Source organism: Charadrius vociferus, unplaced genomic scaffold (assembly GCF_000708025.1).
Source record: "Charadrius vociferus isolate BGI_N301 unplaced genomic scaffold, ASM70802v2 scaffold90, whole genome shotgun sequence".
In the NCBI taxonomy this organism is placed as follows: Eukaryota; Metazoa; Chordata; class Aves; order Charadriiformes; family Charadriidae; genus Charadrius; species Charadrius vociferus.
The window spans coordinates 6,464,602-6,479,807 of NW_009647222.1; the positions used below are offsets into that span (position 1 = coordinate 6,464,602).

At 39.0% G+C, this 15,206-nt stretch overlaps 1 protein-coding gene across 1 annotated transcript in view; it reads left to right on the forward strand.

Annotated features, from left to right (window-relative positions):
* The window catches only part of SOX5 (SRY (sex determining region Y)-box 5), a 254,825-nt gene that overhangs the window by 185,475 nt on the left and 54,144 nt on the right, over window positions 1-15,206 (forward strand). Inside the window, 1 exon segment of the mRNA XM_009879668.1 lies at window positions 13,243-13,389. Coding sequence (XP_009877970.1) covers window positions 13,243-13,389 — 147 coding nt within the window.

The window sequence follows — 15,206 nt, forward strand, 5'->3', positions numbered from 1 at the left end:
TAGATGCATGAGTCCCTCTGTAATACTCCGTGTAATATGAATATGTCTAGGTATTATCTGTGCTCTGCCAAAGTCACTGTTAGCCTTGGAACGTGTGAGTATTTTACCTGAAAAAAAATTACAGAACTTCAGACTATATTAAACACAAAACTGTTGAAATAGCTTCTATTTTAGTAGCGCCCCTAATTCACACCCCCTCAAACACCTCCTCGTTTGTTAACCCCATCATCAGACCCAAGTAACTCAAGTGAAATGAGATGGCATTAGGAATGAGGTAATGAACAAAGATTTCTGGATAATGTTATTACTTCATGATAGCAGCTCTTGTTAGTGTGACTACAGTTAAGAGCTTCTCGGTATTTCCATTGCAAACTCTTTGGTACTCCCACCCCTTCTGCTTTACAGACAGCTACTCAGCCAGAAGCAATTTAAAATTTGATTTTACATCAATTTTGGCTGTTGTTTTGAATTGAAAAGAGTTTAGTGTTTTGGTACTGCTTTCTAAAACATAAAAATTGCTGGGGTTTTTTTCCTAATCCAAATTTCCAGATGAACAATTCAAAATACGGATTAGCTCTTTTTATAACCCAGCCACATTATTAACAATTGAAAAATGTCTCCTAAGCATGTACAGTAATTTCGGTATTTAATGTTTTTGGACAAGCAGATCCACCTTTATGTTATAAAAAATTCCATACTAAAAATTGGTGTGAAGGGAACAATTTTTGAAAAAGCACTGTTTTCACTCAGGAGTGTACATTTTTTATGTGGGTTTTTTTTAAAGTTACTCAGTGCCTCAAAAAAAATGTGAAAATCAACTTTAGTAAATCGTCAGGGATGGATCAGCTGTACTAATGGATTAGAGAGCTTGTTGCTAGTTAAGTAGCGTTAATATAGTGCACATCACTGGTTGTAGAATATGTGGCTATGTAGAATCCTTTAAGAGATGAGTTAGAGGTTACAGCCCTGTTGCCAATGAATGGCATCCTTTTTGCCTAAAAATACAGGACTTTGGAGAGATGTATTTCCACAAAAATGGCCAGAGGGCTGGAACACCTCTCCTAAGAGGACAGGCTAAGAGAGATGGGGTTATTCAGCCTGGAGAAGAGAAGGCTCCGGGGAGACCTTATTGTGGTCTTTCAGTACTTAAAGGGGGCTTATAAGAAAGATGGGAACAAACTTTTTAGCAGGTCCTGTTGCCATAGGACAAGGTGTAATGCTTTTAAACTAAAAGAGGGTAGATTTAGACCAGATATAAGGAAGAAATGTTTTACAACAAGGGTGGTGAAACACTGGAACAGGTTGCCCAGAGAGGTGGTGGATGCGCCGTCCCTGGAAGCATTCAAGTTTGGGCTGGACGGGGCTCTGAGCAACCTGATCTAGCTGAAGATGTCACTGCTTATTGCAGGGGGATTGAACTAGATTACCTTTAAAGGTCCCTTCCAACCCAAACTATTCTATGATTTACTCCATCTAGACTTTAAAGCAAAATGCTGTAGAGTTAAAGGAGAGATAGGACACTTCCATAGGGTAGCCCAGGTAAGCTGGAAGAGTCTGGAACTTAACAGATTTCATCAGGATGGAAGGGTGGCAGTGGAGAAATATGTAGAAGGTTGCATTTCCCTTGGTGCTATGGTTTGAAAAACCCATAACAATTTATTGTCGTTTAGACAATCATTGTATCACCTGATGACGCCTCCCCACCAGGGAAGGGGAATCGGGAAAAATCAAAGAAATCTGGGGTTTGAACTATAAACAGATTTAATTGAATAAGACTAGATGATTAACAATAATACTAAAGAACCAATACTGATCCTGATACCAATACAAAGTATACAAAGATTATACTCAGCCAACTATATCGGTAGGAAGCTGTGGGGTCCCAGCAGCGGACAGCAAATGTCAGACACTGCAACCGCTACAGCTTCAGGAGGAAGGGAAAGCCTCAGGGGTCCAGAACCGGGGAAAGAAGTTCTCAGGATGGCAGTCATCAAGGGAGAGAGAGAACTTCGTAGCAAACTTTCTAATTTATATTGAATGTGATGCTCATGGTATGAAATAATCCTGTTGGCCAGCTTGGGTCAAGTGCTCAGGTCTCGCTACTCCTCATACCAGCACCTGGCAAGCTCGAAAACACTGAGACCTTGAAATCTGCATATGATAGCTGGCTATAATGTAAATATTTTCACAAATTCAGACACTAGAGTCTTCTAAAGTGCAGTCTTCCCAAATATTAGAAGAGAAATTAGTCCTGTGTCGCTCAAACCAGGACACTTGGTCAGTTTGATACGAACAAGAAGAAAACTCACACGTGATATGGGAATATGAGTCTCCAGCAACTCTTTGTTATCTGTATGTATTAGTAAAACTAGAAGCAGCCATTGGATTCCTCTTACCTGAATGTAAAGTTCCAAAGTTCACCATATAAGCTTTTCTTGTGCTTGGGTGATGCATAGCATGTGAGGAACATAAAAGTTAAAGATGTAATTGCTTGACCTTCATTCATGTTATTGTGCCTACAGCTTCTTAAACCTCGAGTACAGCATGTGCCGGCAGAGGCATATTGGCATGAGTTTCAGGCTAGATTTAAGGCTTTTCATGCGTGGGCTGAAGTCTCACCATGCAATGTCATTGGACCTTAGTGTTTGCGGTTTCATTGTAGTGAGAGTCAGAAACTGAATCCTCAGGGATTTCAGATGTTTTCAGAGACCACTTTGGGGGGAACAAAGTCTCTAAGAATTAAGAATTAAACTTCTGTACGTGTCCCAGTGGAATATGCAAAGTGTCACTCTGCCCATTACATCAGTGTAAGCATGGAAATAATGAGATGAACCAGAAAACAGCTTCTTATGTTATTTCCTGAGAAGTTTGCCAAAGCTTCACAGAGGTTTCGGGCTCTCTGGAGTTTTATGGGCGCCATTGGAGAGGGAGCTTTACAGACCACACCCATTTTTATTGTAAAATCAGAGAGTAAAATGATTGAACAGCTATTGAGTTGTTTCTACTACTTCATTTTGTTAAAGGGGAACTTCTATATAATGTAACAAACTCCAAAATAATGAAATTAATAGAGTGCTTTTCTACTCTCTCAGCTCTCCTCAGCAATTTTGTTAACAAATAATGGCTCTTTCCTCCACACGCTCTTTGTAGCCTTTCATCTCCTAACCTGACGCATCCCAGGTCAACAAAGACGCATTTGGTTTTTTAAGCAACTAAGTTGTCCAGCTCATAGCAATAGGGCTAGTTTGAAGGTAGGCACTTCTGTGAGTTTAAAGTGGATAGGACTCGCTGTTGAGAAAATTAGGAGGAATCTGACCAGAGCGAAACTCAGCTCACTTCTGGTTTGGAATACAAACCAGATTTGCTCTGATTCAGTGAGGCTCCAAATGTTCAGATCAAAGTTGGGCCAATTTCTTTGTCCTTGATTGGAATTACAGTTTCTGTACAGGTCTAGTAATTTTGATTGACCTTTTCTCTTTAGTAATACCTAGAACGCAAACATTCTGTTTTAGAAGAAGAGGGCATTCCAGGTGGGTTAAAGCCAAAGGAAAAGTACATGTGAGCTGGAGCTTTCCAGAGTTCTTGTCATGTATTCTGCTCTTATGGAAAGGGATCACAGTGTGCTTCTGGGGAGGAGAATTGGTGCTCTGTATCGATACCATGACTTTACAACAGGATCCCGTAGGATGAGGTAGGACTTGTAGCTTTCTGGAGGACTTGGATAATGAGCATGTAAGGCAATGGACATGAGCAAAAATGACGTGAGCCGTAAATGGATTGCTGTTGAACTCTGATAGAACTTATTTGAAAGTTTTCTGCGGTACAGAAACCCTTATACTGGAAAGCTAGCACTGCAGGACTGACATTCTTCTCCTCCAAAAGAATAACCTTGCTCTATTTTCTCCACCTCAAAAAATAAAATAAAATAAAATAAAATAAAATAAAATAAAATAAAATAAATGCTGTGCTGAATAAAGATGCCATGTCACATCCTATTAGTGCTCCCTGCTAAGGAAAAAGGGAAGGAGGGAGAGGGGAGAGGAATCTCTTCAGAACTATTCTAGGAATCAATTTGTTTTAGTTTAGCTCTTGGAATAAGTACATTTTCTTCTGCAGCTCGGATGGTCTATCCATCACTGGTCCCTCCCTTTCAATATTCTTCTTCTACCCGTGCTTCCTCCTTTATGTGTTCTTTTCAGGGAGGCTTGGCACAAGGGAAGCAGCTCAAATGCAATCCTTAGTTCCCCTTTAAGGCACAAACGTCACATTCTTTCCTCGCTACCCAAACTGGAAAAGAGTAGCTGTGGCTCTCTGAGCCTGTGAAAGTGAGCTCTGTTGAAAGTTGCTTACGATGGACGAAGAGTTTGTCACACTCTTGTCTCCTCCACCTTTATACAGACCCTTTGACCACATAGTACAGCTCAGTTCAAAGAGCAAATTAAGCTTTTGAATGAGCTGAGTAGATGTCACTGAGAATCCTGTACAAGTCAGATAACCGAGGAACAATGTTAATTTATACATCGAAGCACAACAGATACAATACTCCAGGTTCAGAAATATTCTTAATGTCAAAATTAGCAAACAAAGATAGAACCATGGGGGAGCTTCAGGAAATATACTGGGAAAAATATCCAACTGAAATTTTTTTCAACATATTTCATTGTTTAATTTATTTCTTGTCCCCTTCTACACACTATAATTTGGTATGACACTGTTGCTTCTGGTAGGTGATTATCATCCTTATGCTACCCTTAAGGAGAGACTTCAGTATTTTAGGACTCTGTTCTTACCACAGCTTGCCACAAAAGAGTTTCTAGAGCAGGCTGAGTGCTGTGGTCCACATGTACTGCAAAATACGTATTTCACTACTTTATTCCTGAAGAAGAGGAAGGACAAGTCATCGAGGAATGTTACAATCATCAAGATACAAGAACCTCATACCATATCAGCATTCAAGTGAGCAAATCCATGTTCTCAAAATAAGAAATGCAGTTGACCTTAATCTTTTTACTATGAGCTCTGCAGTTAACTACAGGGGAAACAGAGTGTTCAAATTCAAAGTAATTAATTCAGTATCAGTCCTAAAGCAGGCACAGAGTTTTCCTGACTTAATTCCCTGTTGAATACAACAACTTAAAATGCAAACAGAAAATCTATAAATAAAAACTGGAGAAAGAGTCGCTTAAGGAGATGTGTATAAAATAGTGAAATGCCTTAATTATAGCTCAGCAATCTGAAATATATAGAACTTTCTTTACAGTAATTCTGCTAGCAGTGTTTGCTTATTAACTACTCTAGTCACTTAATGGATAACAATGAATGATTATATACAGTACCAGTCAAGTAAAGCGATGTAATGTGAAATAAGTATTTTGTCAAATGGCCACTCATAGAATTTTGTTCTCTCAAATGGGAAATTACACTTACTGGAGTCAGGTGCTCTGACTGCCAAAAATCTGGATATATCAAAAAATAAGCTCTTGGGAAACATACTTGTGGTAAACAAATATGCAGTAGTGAGTTTTTTCCTACTAGAGTATAATGTCTGTGCCACTTTACTGGCTTCAAGCTTCTAATTTGGAAAAGCTGTACTGGGACAGAAGTCTCCATGTGGAACCTTTATACAGACACTTCATCTTCATTACAGAATAGTCAGCTCTACCCTTCATTACAGAATAGTCAGTGATAAAGGGAATGCCGTTTCAAAAACAAATGCCCCTTCTTAAGTTACACATCCCTGTTGTTTGCTGATCTTCCACATTACCACTGCCCGTCTTACTGTATACTCCTTGAGGAGTGTGCTGTCAAAAGTATGTCCTCACTTTAAAGAAATTCTTTTGTCATTTTTTCTAATAAGAGAAGTTCTGTTGGTGTAAAAATAAATAACAGTAATGGCAGCAAGAATAGATTGTATTCTGGTTCTGCACAACAAACTATAGGAATGAATTGTTGCTAGATTATTTTTTTAAAAAATATGTACAATATTAATTACTTTTCTTGAAGGGGACACTGTTCATCTGCAACATTTCATCCAACAAGCTTTTTCCAGAAGACATTATCAAGTTTCCTCTCCAATACGCATTCCATATAGTCACTCTATTTCAATTACTGTCATATGGTGTGAACATGGTATGTATGAATATGTAGGCCACTTGGGCAGTTTTCCAGTTAAAAACTCTTCATTTGTAAAGAGCAGGCAATCTTAAACACACAGTTTACAATGATATTTTATCACAGAAACTAGCAGATCTTATTAGCCTCTGATAGGAAGTGTCTATTGATAAGTTCCTACAGTTACATCCTGTAGAAGGATTGTCGTCTTGTTAAGGCATGGGACAAAGGAGCCATGAGGTCTAGGCTCTAATCAGGAGTTTCCTACAGTCTTCCTGTGTCACCAGGAATGGCCAGTTGATGTCAAGGGTGCTAATTCTTACCTTGCTAGCATTTGAGTAGCGTTTATCCATTGACAGAATTGAAGACTGCTTTTCAAGGAAGTCTGAATTTCTTAACACGTGGTCAAAATTCTGTTAGTTTCTAACAAAAATTGGAACTATGATCAATTGTACCTACATTTTTTACTTTATCCAGTTTTACAAGCAAAGCAAGCATTGTTTTGAATGTACTGCAGTGATGATAGAAGCCTTTATTACTTGAAATACAGACTTAAAACTCATTCAGATTTCAGTGACCTGGACTCCAGCCTTGTTTCTGGATGCCAAGGATCCCCAGTTGGTCATAGCATGGAAGTTCCAAATAAGAAAAGAACTAGTGCATTCAGCCTGGCACGGGCAAAGCAGCCCTGTTGACTACAGTGGGATTATTCTCAGGAATAAGGGCTGTGGACCTGAAACCGTAGAGATCAACTACCAGAATCATATTTTATGGAGACTTGTGGTTACTGATTCTAAAAGTGATGTTTTTCTACGATGAGAGAGATGGTGGTTACAAGGCTGTGCTTGTAACTTGTATGCAAGGAGTGTATAAATGAAGCCTTGTTCTGTTTGTGAATGCTTTACAGTTTTTCTAATGAGAACATGATTTTTTTAATGTTTCTTTCTAAATCTCAGTTTTTTTAAGGCTAGAGAGACTATTAGATTGTCTAGTCTGACAAAACAAGATGTGAAATATTATTGGGCATAATAAGCTCTTTGTTTAAAGTTCATCTTCCAGAAACACATCTGATCTTGACTGAAACATTGAGAGTCAAAATCCACCATTTCTCTAGGCAGTTCCTCCAAGTGTTACCAATGGTCTCTGAATAAAAGCAGCTTATTACTTACCTATTACTTTGCTCAGTCTTCACTTTAAAATATTGATTATTGTTCCTTGATTCATGGTTTTCTTACCTGTCTTCCTCCCTTAGGCTAAATGCACAGCAAAGGATGGGAGTTTTCAAAGGGAGTTAACTGGTTTCTGTGGCCATAGGCAAGAACAGTGTAGCTTTTCAGTGTTTAGTGTATCTTCTCTAGTCTCTGTGTGGCCCACAATTTTGGACCAAATTCTATTCAGCTTGCTATTTTTTGCTTGGTGAATAAAGGAAACACTAGTTCAGGCAAAGTCCCCTGCCAGAAAGAGTCTCTGTGGAACAACTTCATACCTCAGCACTGGGAGACAGGGCAATTTCTTTTAGGAAATGGGTGGGATAAAGACATATTGTAGGTAGAACAGAAATAATTATCTAATTCTCTTTAGAATTCTGAAGAACAAAATAAAATAAAATAAAACCAAAATAAACCAAAATAAACCAAAATAAGTGAATCTCAAGATCTCGAGCTATATTGTTCTTCTCTGAAATTAGCTCAAAGTGAAAGCTAGCAAACTCAAGCACTGAAGCTAAGTAAAATTCACCTTGCAATGCATTCTTTGGGCAAGGTTTTAAAGGAACTTATTGAATTTGTGTTCACATATTATCTTTCTTTTCTGAAAACCTCCCAGTTGGTGCAAACAAATGGCACTTTAAAGCCTTTGCTGAAGTTTGGAATGTACAAATTAGAATGTCCCCTTGAAATGTTTGACTAACAGTCTTTGAAGAAAACTCAGACACAGGAAAAATGAAAACCTGACATTTGTACTTTTCAGATTTATAATGAAGAGCTAAATGAAGAACTTTTTTTTCCATAGAAGACTTAGAAAGCATAGCTACAAATCACTGTTAATTCTAATTTTTATATTTATCTTTTGTCCTGTGTTGCCACTACTTTTAAAAACCTATCCTACAGTAGGATTTATGTCAAATGTTTAAGTGAATTCTTCTTTTTTTCTAACTCCTTGTGACCTTTTTTTAAATAAAAAACCTACCTGAACAGATCCAAAATTAATTCTTTCTGCCATCATCAAACATTTTGCATGCCTGATAGAAGCATAAAATTTGAGGTAAAGAAAATGAAATTCATGTATTCTGAATAAGAGAATCTCAATTTATACCATTTTCTCCCCAGATTATGCAAAAATCAAAGAACAGGGCCATTCATGTGTATATTTTTAATGATGGGTCTCAGAATGACAAAGAAGTTGAACTGTTGGATCAGTCAACGGTTCAAACATTTAAGCACAGTGGTTTGCAAATTCATCAGTGTAGTAACTCCACTGAAAAACTAGTTTATATCGGAAACAAATTTATTGCAGTAACTGATTCAGTTTCCTGTGCCACCTGTCTGTATCTCTCTGTGGTTGTATTTTTTTAATAACAGCTCTTAATCTCTACTGTTCACTAATAAAAATATTTTAATAAGAGATAATACTGTAATCCAAATGCCTATAGGTGCTTGCATCAACTATCTCTGCCTATGTAATTGCTAACGCTTTGTTCAACCCTTTTTAAAATTGCTATTAAATCTCATTCTCATTTTCTGTATTAATAGAACAAGAATTCATTTTTAGCATATCCTCAAAGCAGTAATGAGCATTGTTAACATGTAACAACAATGCCCAAGGGGAAAGTTTTCAAAGCTGCTCTAACCTTAAGGCTTTGCTATTGATGTACTACAGAGTCATCAAGCCAAGAGCTGTTAGAGCTAGTCCATTTGGAGAGTTCGGCTGAATATTTCTGCTTAATATATTGGAAGAATTATAAATGGTTTAGGTGGTGACCTAGGGAGAAGGGGGAATTTTTGTTTAATAGCTTAAGAACAGAGGAGCAATATTATAAAAACAAGTATACCTCCTGCTCATTTTAAAGTGTATCATATTGTGCTTTTGTTCTGGGTTTCCTTCCATACAGATTTTCATAAGAGGTTAATGAGAAAACATTAACAAGGCATGCAATATTGCACACGGGCAGGGAAGCTGAAACATAGTTATTTAGTTATAAACAAACAATAGATGTTACTTTTTAATTGCTTTTTCAGAAACCCAATTCTGCCTTCTTGAAGAAGCATTATCTGTCTTATTAAATGGAGAATATTATCCTTATTTTATTTATTATGTATAGTAAAAATAAACTTTTCTAAACCAGTAGTGCTTCACTGATTTCCATTGAATGTGTTGATCACAATAAACCAGTCAAGACCCTATAGATTGAAAGTTGTGTATGAGTTGTAGTGCGGCAAAAACACTTCCTTGAGTGCTAGAATTTGAGATTGAGCCTTTGGGTTAGCGGCAGGTAGCAGAAGTGACTTCAGGAGTCTCTATTTGGGATACAAATTAAGAGGCTCAAGAACAGCGTATTACAGCAGTGATATGTAATAACATCATTTTCATTGCATTTTTTGAGGTCTTGGTTTCATTACTGTGAAAAGTATAAGGGTGCGTTTTAGATGATGGTTGGATATGTCAACAGAGACCGATTATACACTGTTTCAAAATCTGAAGTTCTGTTGGGCAGGCAGGGGTAGAAATGTTCTTTTGTTTGAGTTCAGTTTGTCTCTGAAATGAATGCATAAATTGTTGTCATTTAGCCGCCTTGATTCACAGCACTTGGTCACACCATTGCCCTTTCCTTGGGTATAAGCTAAAGGTCATCATGTCCTAAAACAACTAAATATGAATAGACAAGTTCGATAATGTCAAAGCTCAAAAATATTGACAGTCTAAGAAATGTGCTGCATGTTGTGTATTCTGACCATTTTTTGAAATGGGGGAGGGGATTATAGGAGCAATCTTAGTGGTTAAATAGGATTCGGACCCTTGCAATTTCATAAGCTACATGTTTTTCACTTTAGAGCTGGATCTGATGTTGCTTTTCAGTAGAATAGTTGGTTTGTGTTGCAGGAAGGGACTTTTTAAGAGGGTACTCTAACAAGGGACCTCTTATAAGATTTTACTTAGTGTTTGTTTTTAATTCTCAAAGTGAATTAAATAGAGGTGAGATGTTGAATCTGATAGCAGGAGGACATAAGTTTGTACAAAGCATGAATGAAGGCTTTATAGGCTTTCTTCCACTCCTCCTTCCAGATTGCTCCACACTGTACTGTGTGCTTCACTCTCTTGAGGTGTATCTGTCCCTCAACTGAGAACAAGGTATGCATTTGAAATTCCATATATACCATTTGTCACTTAAAAATACGGCTTTCTCCTGGGCTGTCACATAGGGACATTCAGTCCCCATGTTTATTTAGTCATCGTCTGCTTTGCAAGACCTTTTTGACCTTTGTCAAAAAGGTGGTTGATGACAATACTGGAAGGAGGAACCATGGCTTTCAACACATTCCTCAGTGACCACTAAACAGGTATAAGATGATACAGATTCTTGGACACCATATTGTGCATGCATTTCATAGAGTTTAGTTCTCGTGATTCATTCTTTGGACCCCTGCAGAAGGTTGAGAGCTATGTTTGGGGTAGAGATTTCCTGCTCTTTTCATGGTAAGGATTCTGTTTGAAAAGTCTTCCCCAAAGGCTCACAGAAATTTCCAGGAGGCTCAGTCCTCAACAGACCGGTCTCTGTGGTCTCCAGTTGGTTCAGAACTGCTAAGTGTCCAAACTGACTTTGTTATTTTTACCTTTACTTGTGGACTAGACATGTTCTCTGATATCTAATCTATAGATTAGCAGCAAGCTTGAATCTTTCTTGCTCAATGGACATTTGACTTTCTTTTGTCTTTTCCCTATAGTTGCCTCAATTTGTTTTGTCATTTTTTTCAATAGGGAGCAAAAGAAAAGGAAAAGCTTTCCCTAGGTCTGCTCTGTCAGGGACCAATTATGTTTGAGCTGTTCTCTAACCATGTATCCTATTTCTTCGACAACTGTTGCCCTTCTGATATATTAATTCATACATAAAGCTGGCTTGGTTTTCCTTGAACTGCCTGCTGCAGTTCTTCTCTGGTTCACACAGACCCTTGTTCCTTTCTCCCTGCTGGATTTAGTCTTCTTTTGAAAGAATGAATGGATATGAACTTCAACTGATAAATACATGCATTTGAATCTGTGACTGATTTGTGGCTGGATTGTTTTTGATGACTTTTATCTGTAGTTGATTTGCATCTATTTGGCTCAGGCTCGCTGGGGGTAACATAGAATAAATGAATAAATGAATTTGCGGAAGAGGCAAGGAGAGAACGGATGAATGAATGGGTGACGGGGAAAGAGAGGGAGACTAAACAGAAAGGGATGGATAAATGGTGATTAAGAAGTGCAGAAAAATGAGGAACAAGCAGAAAAGAAATAAAAAGAATTCAAAACCGAAAAGAATAGAAAGAGTCAAAAAGAAATAACTAAGAACTTGGTGCCTGATTACATCTAAAAGAGCAGAAATGGGTTACTTTTAATTATGTGAAAGGGCTAGAATTGTGCACTAGCGAAGGGAAGAGTTTTTACGGGGAACCACGGGTCAATGTCCAGCGTTGTCCGAGACTCAGAGCAGTAAGTCTTGCCTATTTGATCAAGTTAAGTGTTTGCTACAGCGCTTATGTACTCTGAACTCACATTAGCAGCGTCTTTCTACCTTTTGCACAGCTCCATGTGGAATACCCCTGTAATGAATCCTCATTTTCCTCTTTCAAACTTGCTGGTTTGGGTTAGCATTTCTTTGTGCCCTCCTGTCTGACCTTTGTTCTTTTATCAGCATATACAATTAAATAAAAAACAGCAGCAAAACAACTAAGCACCTCTAAGACTTTCTTAGACTAGTCATATTGAAGCCCCCTTGTTTTTTCACATCCACTTCCATGTTCCTGCCTGTTATCCCTTGTCACGTTGCATCTCAGAAGCTCTGTTAGCACCTGCAGGCAGAGAGCACCATCGTTCAGTGTTACACGTTACACATGTACTGCACAGCCCAAATAATACATAGCATGAGTCTTTGAAACTGATACTGTGACTGAGGAGGGAAAACCTTTGTTACTACGTTATCTGCTGTCTCAGACATCTGACTTCTATTTGGCTTCACCCAAATTCGTCTCCGTTCACAAAGCAGCAACAATTGCTGTTTCTCCTGCCCACCATGTTTATTTTCTCCACTTTTTATTTGGAGATCAGGGGAGCTTCCAGGCACTGCCAGTTTGCCTGTTTTCTCTCTACTTTTGACCTCTGTCCACTAAACTCTTACTGTAGGGCTTAATTTTAAATGGATGAATGTGATTATAAGTATTCACGTGATAATAATCAAACATGTGTTTAAAGTGCCTTGCTGGTTTAGTTTTGAAGAGAAAAACATTCCCACTATGTATCTGCTTTGAATCTATCACAGAAAAGGTTCTTAATCTTGATTGGAGTGTCTAGGTCCTAATGGACAGCCCATTACCATCAACATGTATATGTTTATATTGACTGTAGCAGTTCCCCAGGATCCAATTGAGAGTGGACTCTCACAATAAGTGCTAAACAAAGTTTTGACATTCCCTGTCCCAAACACCTTACAGCCTGTGCAAACAAGGCAAACATAGCAAGTAAGGTAAAGAAATGTGAAATGGTAGTCCAGAGACCATCATATCAAACATCATCTGAATTTCACAGATGGTGGAGATGCTGGTATGCCGAAGTCATCTCAGGAAAGGAGAGATTGCCCAATGGCTCAGGCAAATGATGATTAGCTTTTTGTTTCTTGCTTTGAATCCCTGGACACACAGGGAGGCTAGGACATTTCTCATGGTGACATCTGTCATTCATCCCCTGAGGAATGAGTCACGAAAGTTGAGATGACAATTCTTGTCTTGAAACATACCAGTGTGCTAAATAAAAAATACCCATCAGAAGGAAAATACACCATCTGCAGTAGGAGAAGTTTGGGGAAAATTACTTATTTATTGATGATGTTTCTCCTCTCTCTTCCCCCTTCTCCCCCCTTTTGTTTGTTTGTGTTTACAGCAGTTGTATGCTGCCCAACTTGCTGCGATGCAAGTGTCTCCGGGAGGGAAGATACCTGGCATACCCCAGGGTAACCTTGGTGCTGCTGTATCCCCTACCAGCATCCACACAGACAAGAGCACAAACAGCCCTCCACCCAAAAGCAAGGTACTGTACCAGGCCCTGCAGCATTGTGTTTCTGACAACGTGGGTACTTGCATGTGGGTTGTTTTTTTTTTCTGAAGGGTATCTGTGCCTCTCAGTTGCAGGCAGCTTTGTGCTCAGGGTGGCTTCCTAAAACAGGAGAATATTCGTAGTGCCATTTTTCCGATGGGAGGACCCCAGCACAGTAACACCGAACAACCATTTATACATGACGTCAGTAACAGCCACCACCTCAGCCGAGATCCCGTGGTTTCCCTTGCAGTGTCCTAGCTGTCACACTGCTGTGTCTTCCATCATCAGTAACAGATAGCGGGCTGAGGTGACAGCTCCTATTTCAGCACACAATGGTTGTTTCCTTTCAGAACACTAAAATGGAGTCAGGTTAGCAGTGTGTCAACGAGAGATGGGAAGCAGTGGGGCGTCTCATCCGTGCCCAGATCCTGTCCTGGGGTTCAGCGGGAGTTTGTGGAGGAGCAAGTCTCCAAAGCAATGTCTGTTGTGTCATAGAACAGCGCTGGTAACTGTCCATCAAGCGATGGGCTCTGATGAGTAATCTTGGTCATAGCTGGGCAATTAGGTCCATTCTCATTTAAGAGGTCAAGTTAGCAGCTTGTAGTCACATCTGTATAACGCTGCCAGTGTGTGACTAGTTATACCTAGAAAAAAGACAGAGAATATGTCCAGTGGAAGAAGATGAGCTCAGCGTATGCCACAAGTGAGCAAAAGTAAGGGGTCAAAATTGGATGGCACATCTTAGGTGTTGCTGAAAAGCTAGGAAGAATTTAGCTAAGGAATGGAGGGAAAAAGCAGTCCAATTTCGGTGACAGCAAGAGCTTGATAAAAACATGTCCTTTCTTTTTGTTAGTGTCCTCTAGCATGCTGTCCATGTCCTTTATCATGTCAGAAAAGATTCCTTGAATTGACAGTAGTGTCTTGTTTTTACCCTAACAGTAAAGCAGCGCAGATTAAAAATAAACAGACAAATAAATAATACCATTGTTAGCTCAGTGAGGTACACATTCAAAGAATAAAATAGATGGTGTGGAACCAGTAGCTGTTGCGTCAATGAATCAAGCACTGGGTCTACATTTTCTTTCCTCTCTCCTCAGTGCACACTTTTTGACTTCCGGAAATTTATCCTTGGCTTGGCCTCTTCTTTTATATACTGTAGAACGAGGAATCACAAAGCTATGCAGTGCTCGGTAACAGTTTTGGTTGTTTTTTTTTTTCTGAAAAGTCATGTCTATGGTTAACAAGAGATTTTTGTGCATTTTACAAGGGGCTTTTGTGTGTGCCTAGCAGCATGCTTGATCCACTACACTTAAAATCCTGGTGTTGTTTTTGGATCTCTCGTGCACAAGCAGAACGTCTGATGAGATCTAAGGGGGACACAGTATTTATTTTGTGGCAATTGTGGTATTAGAAGGCCTGCCATATCTACCGGTAACATCAAGCGTAACTGTCCTACTGGCAGCTGTCAAGATCAGCTCTGTTCTTCCATGTGTTTTATTGCCTTTTCATATTTGTAGGTGTTCCAGTGCTTTTGGCTTGCAGTTCTGTAGGACACAAACAAAACTTATTTGCAAATTGGAAAAAAAAAAAAGAAAAAAGTGGGCCACAAGGAAAGGAAGGGGGCTCCAAAAGGCTGTAAAATTGTGCAGCATGAGCCCTGTGATGCATGCTGTTTTCAATCTGCTGTGTGCCAGTTGGAGGCTCAGAGAGAGAGCGAGAGAAAGAGAAAGGATAATGCTGAGAAATGATAGAGTGGCTGTGACCTCCAAGCTCAGCCTGGAAATCCAAGACATTGATTTCACTTAGCA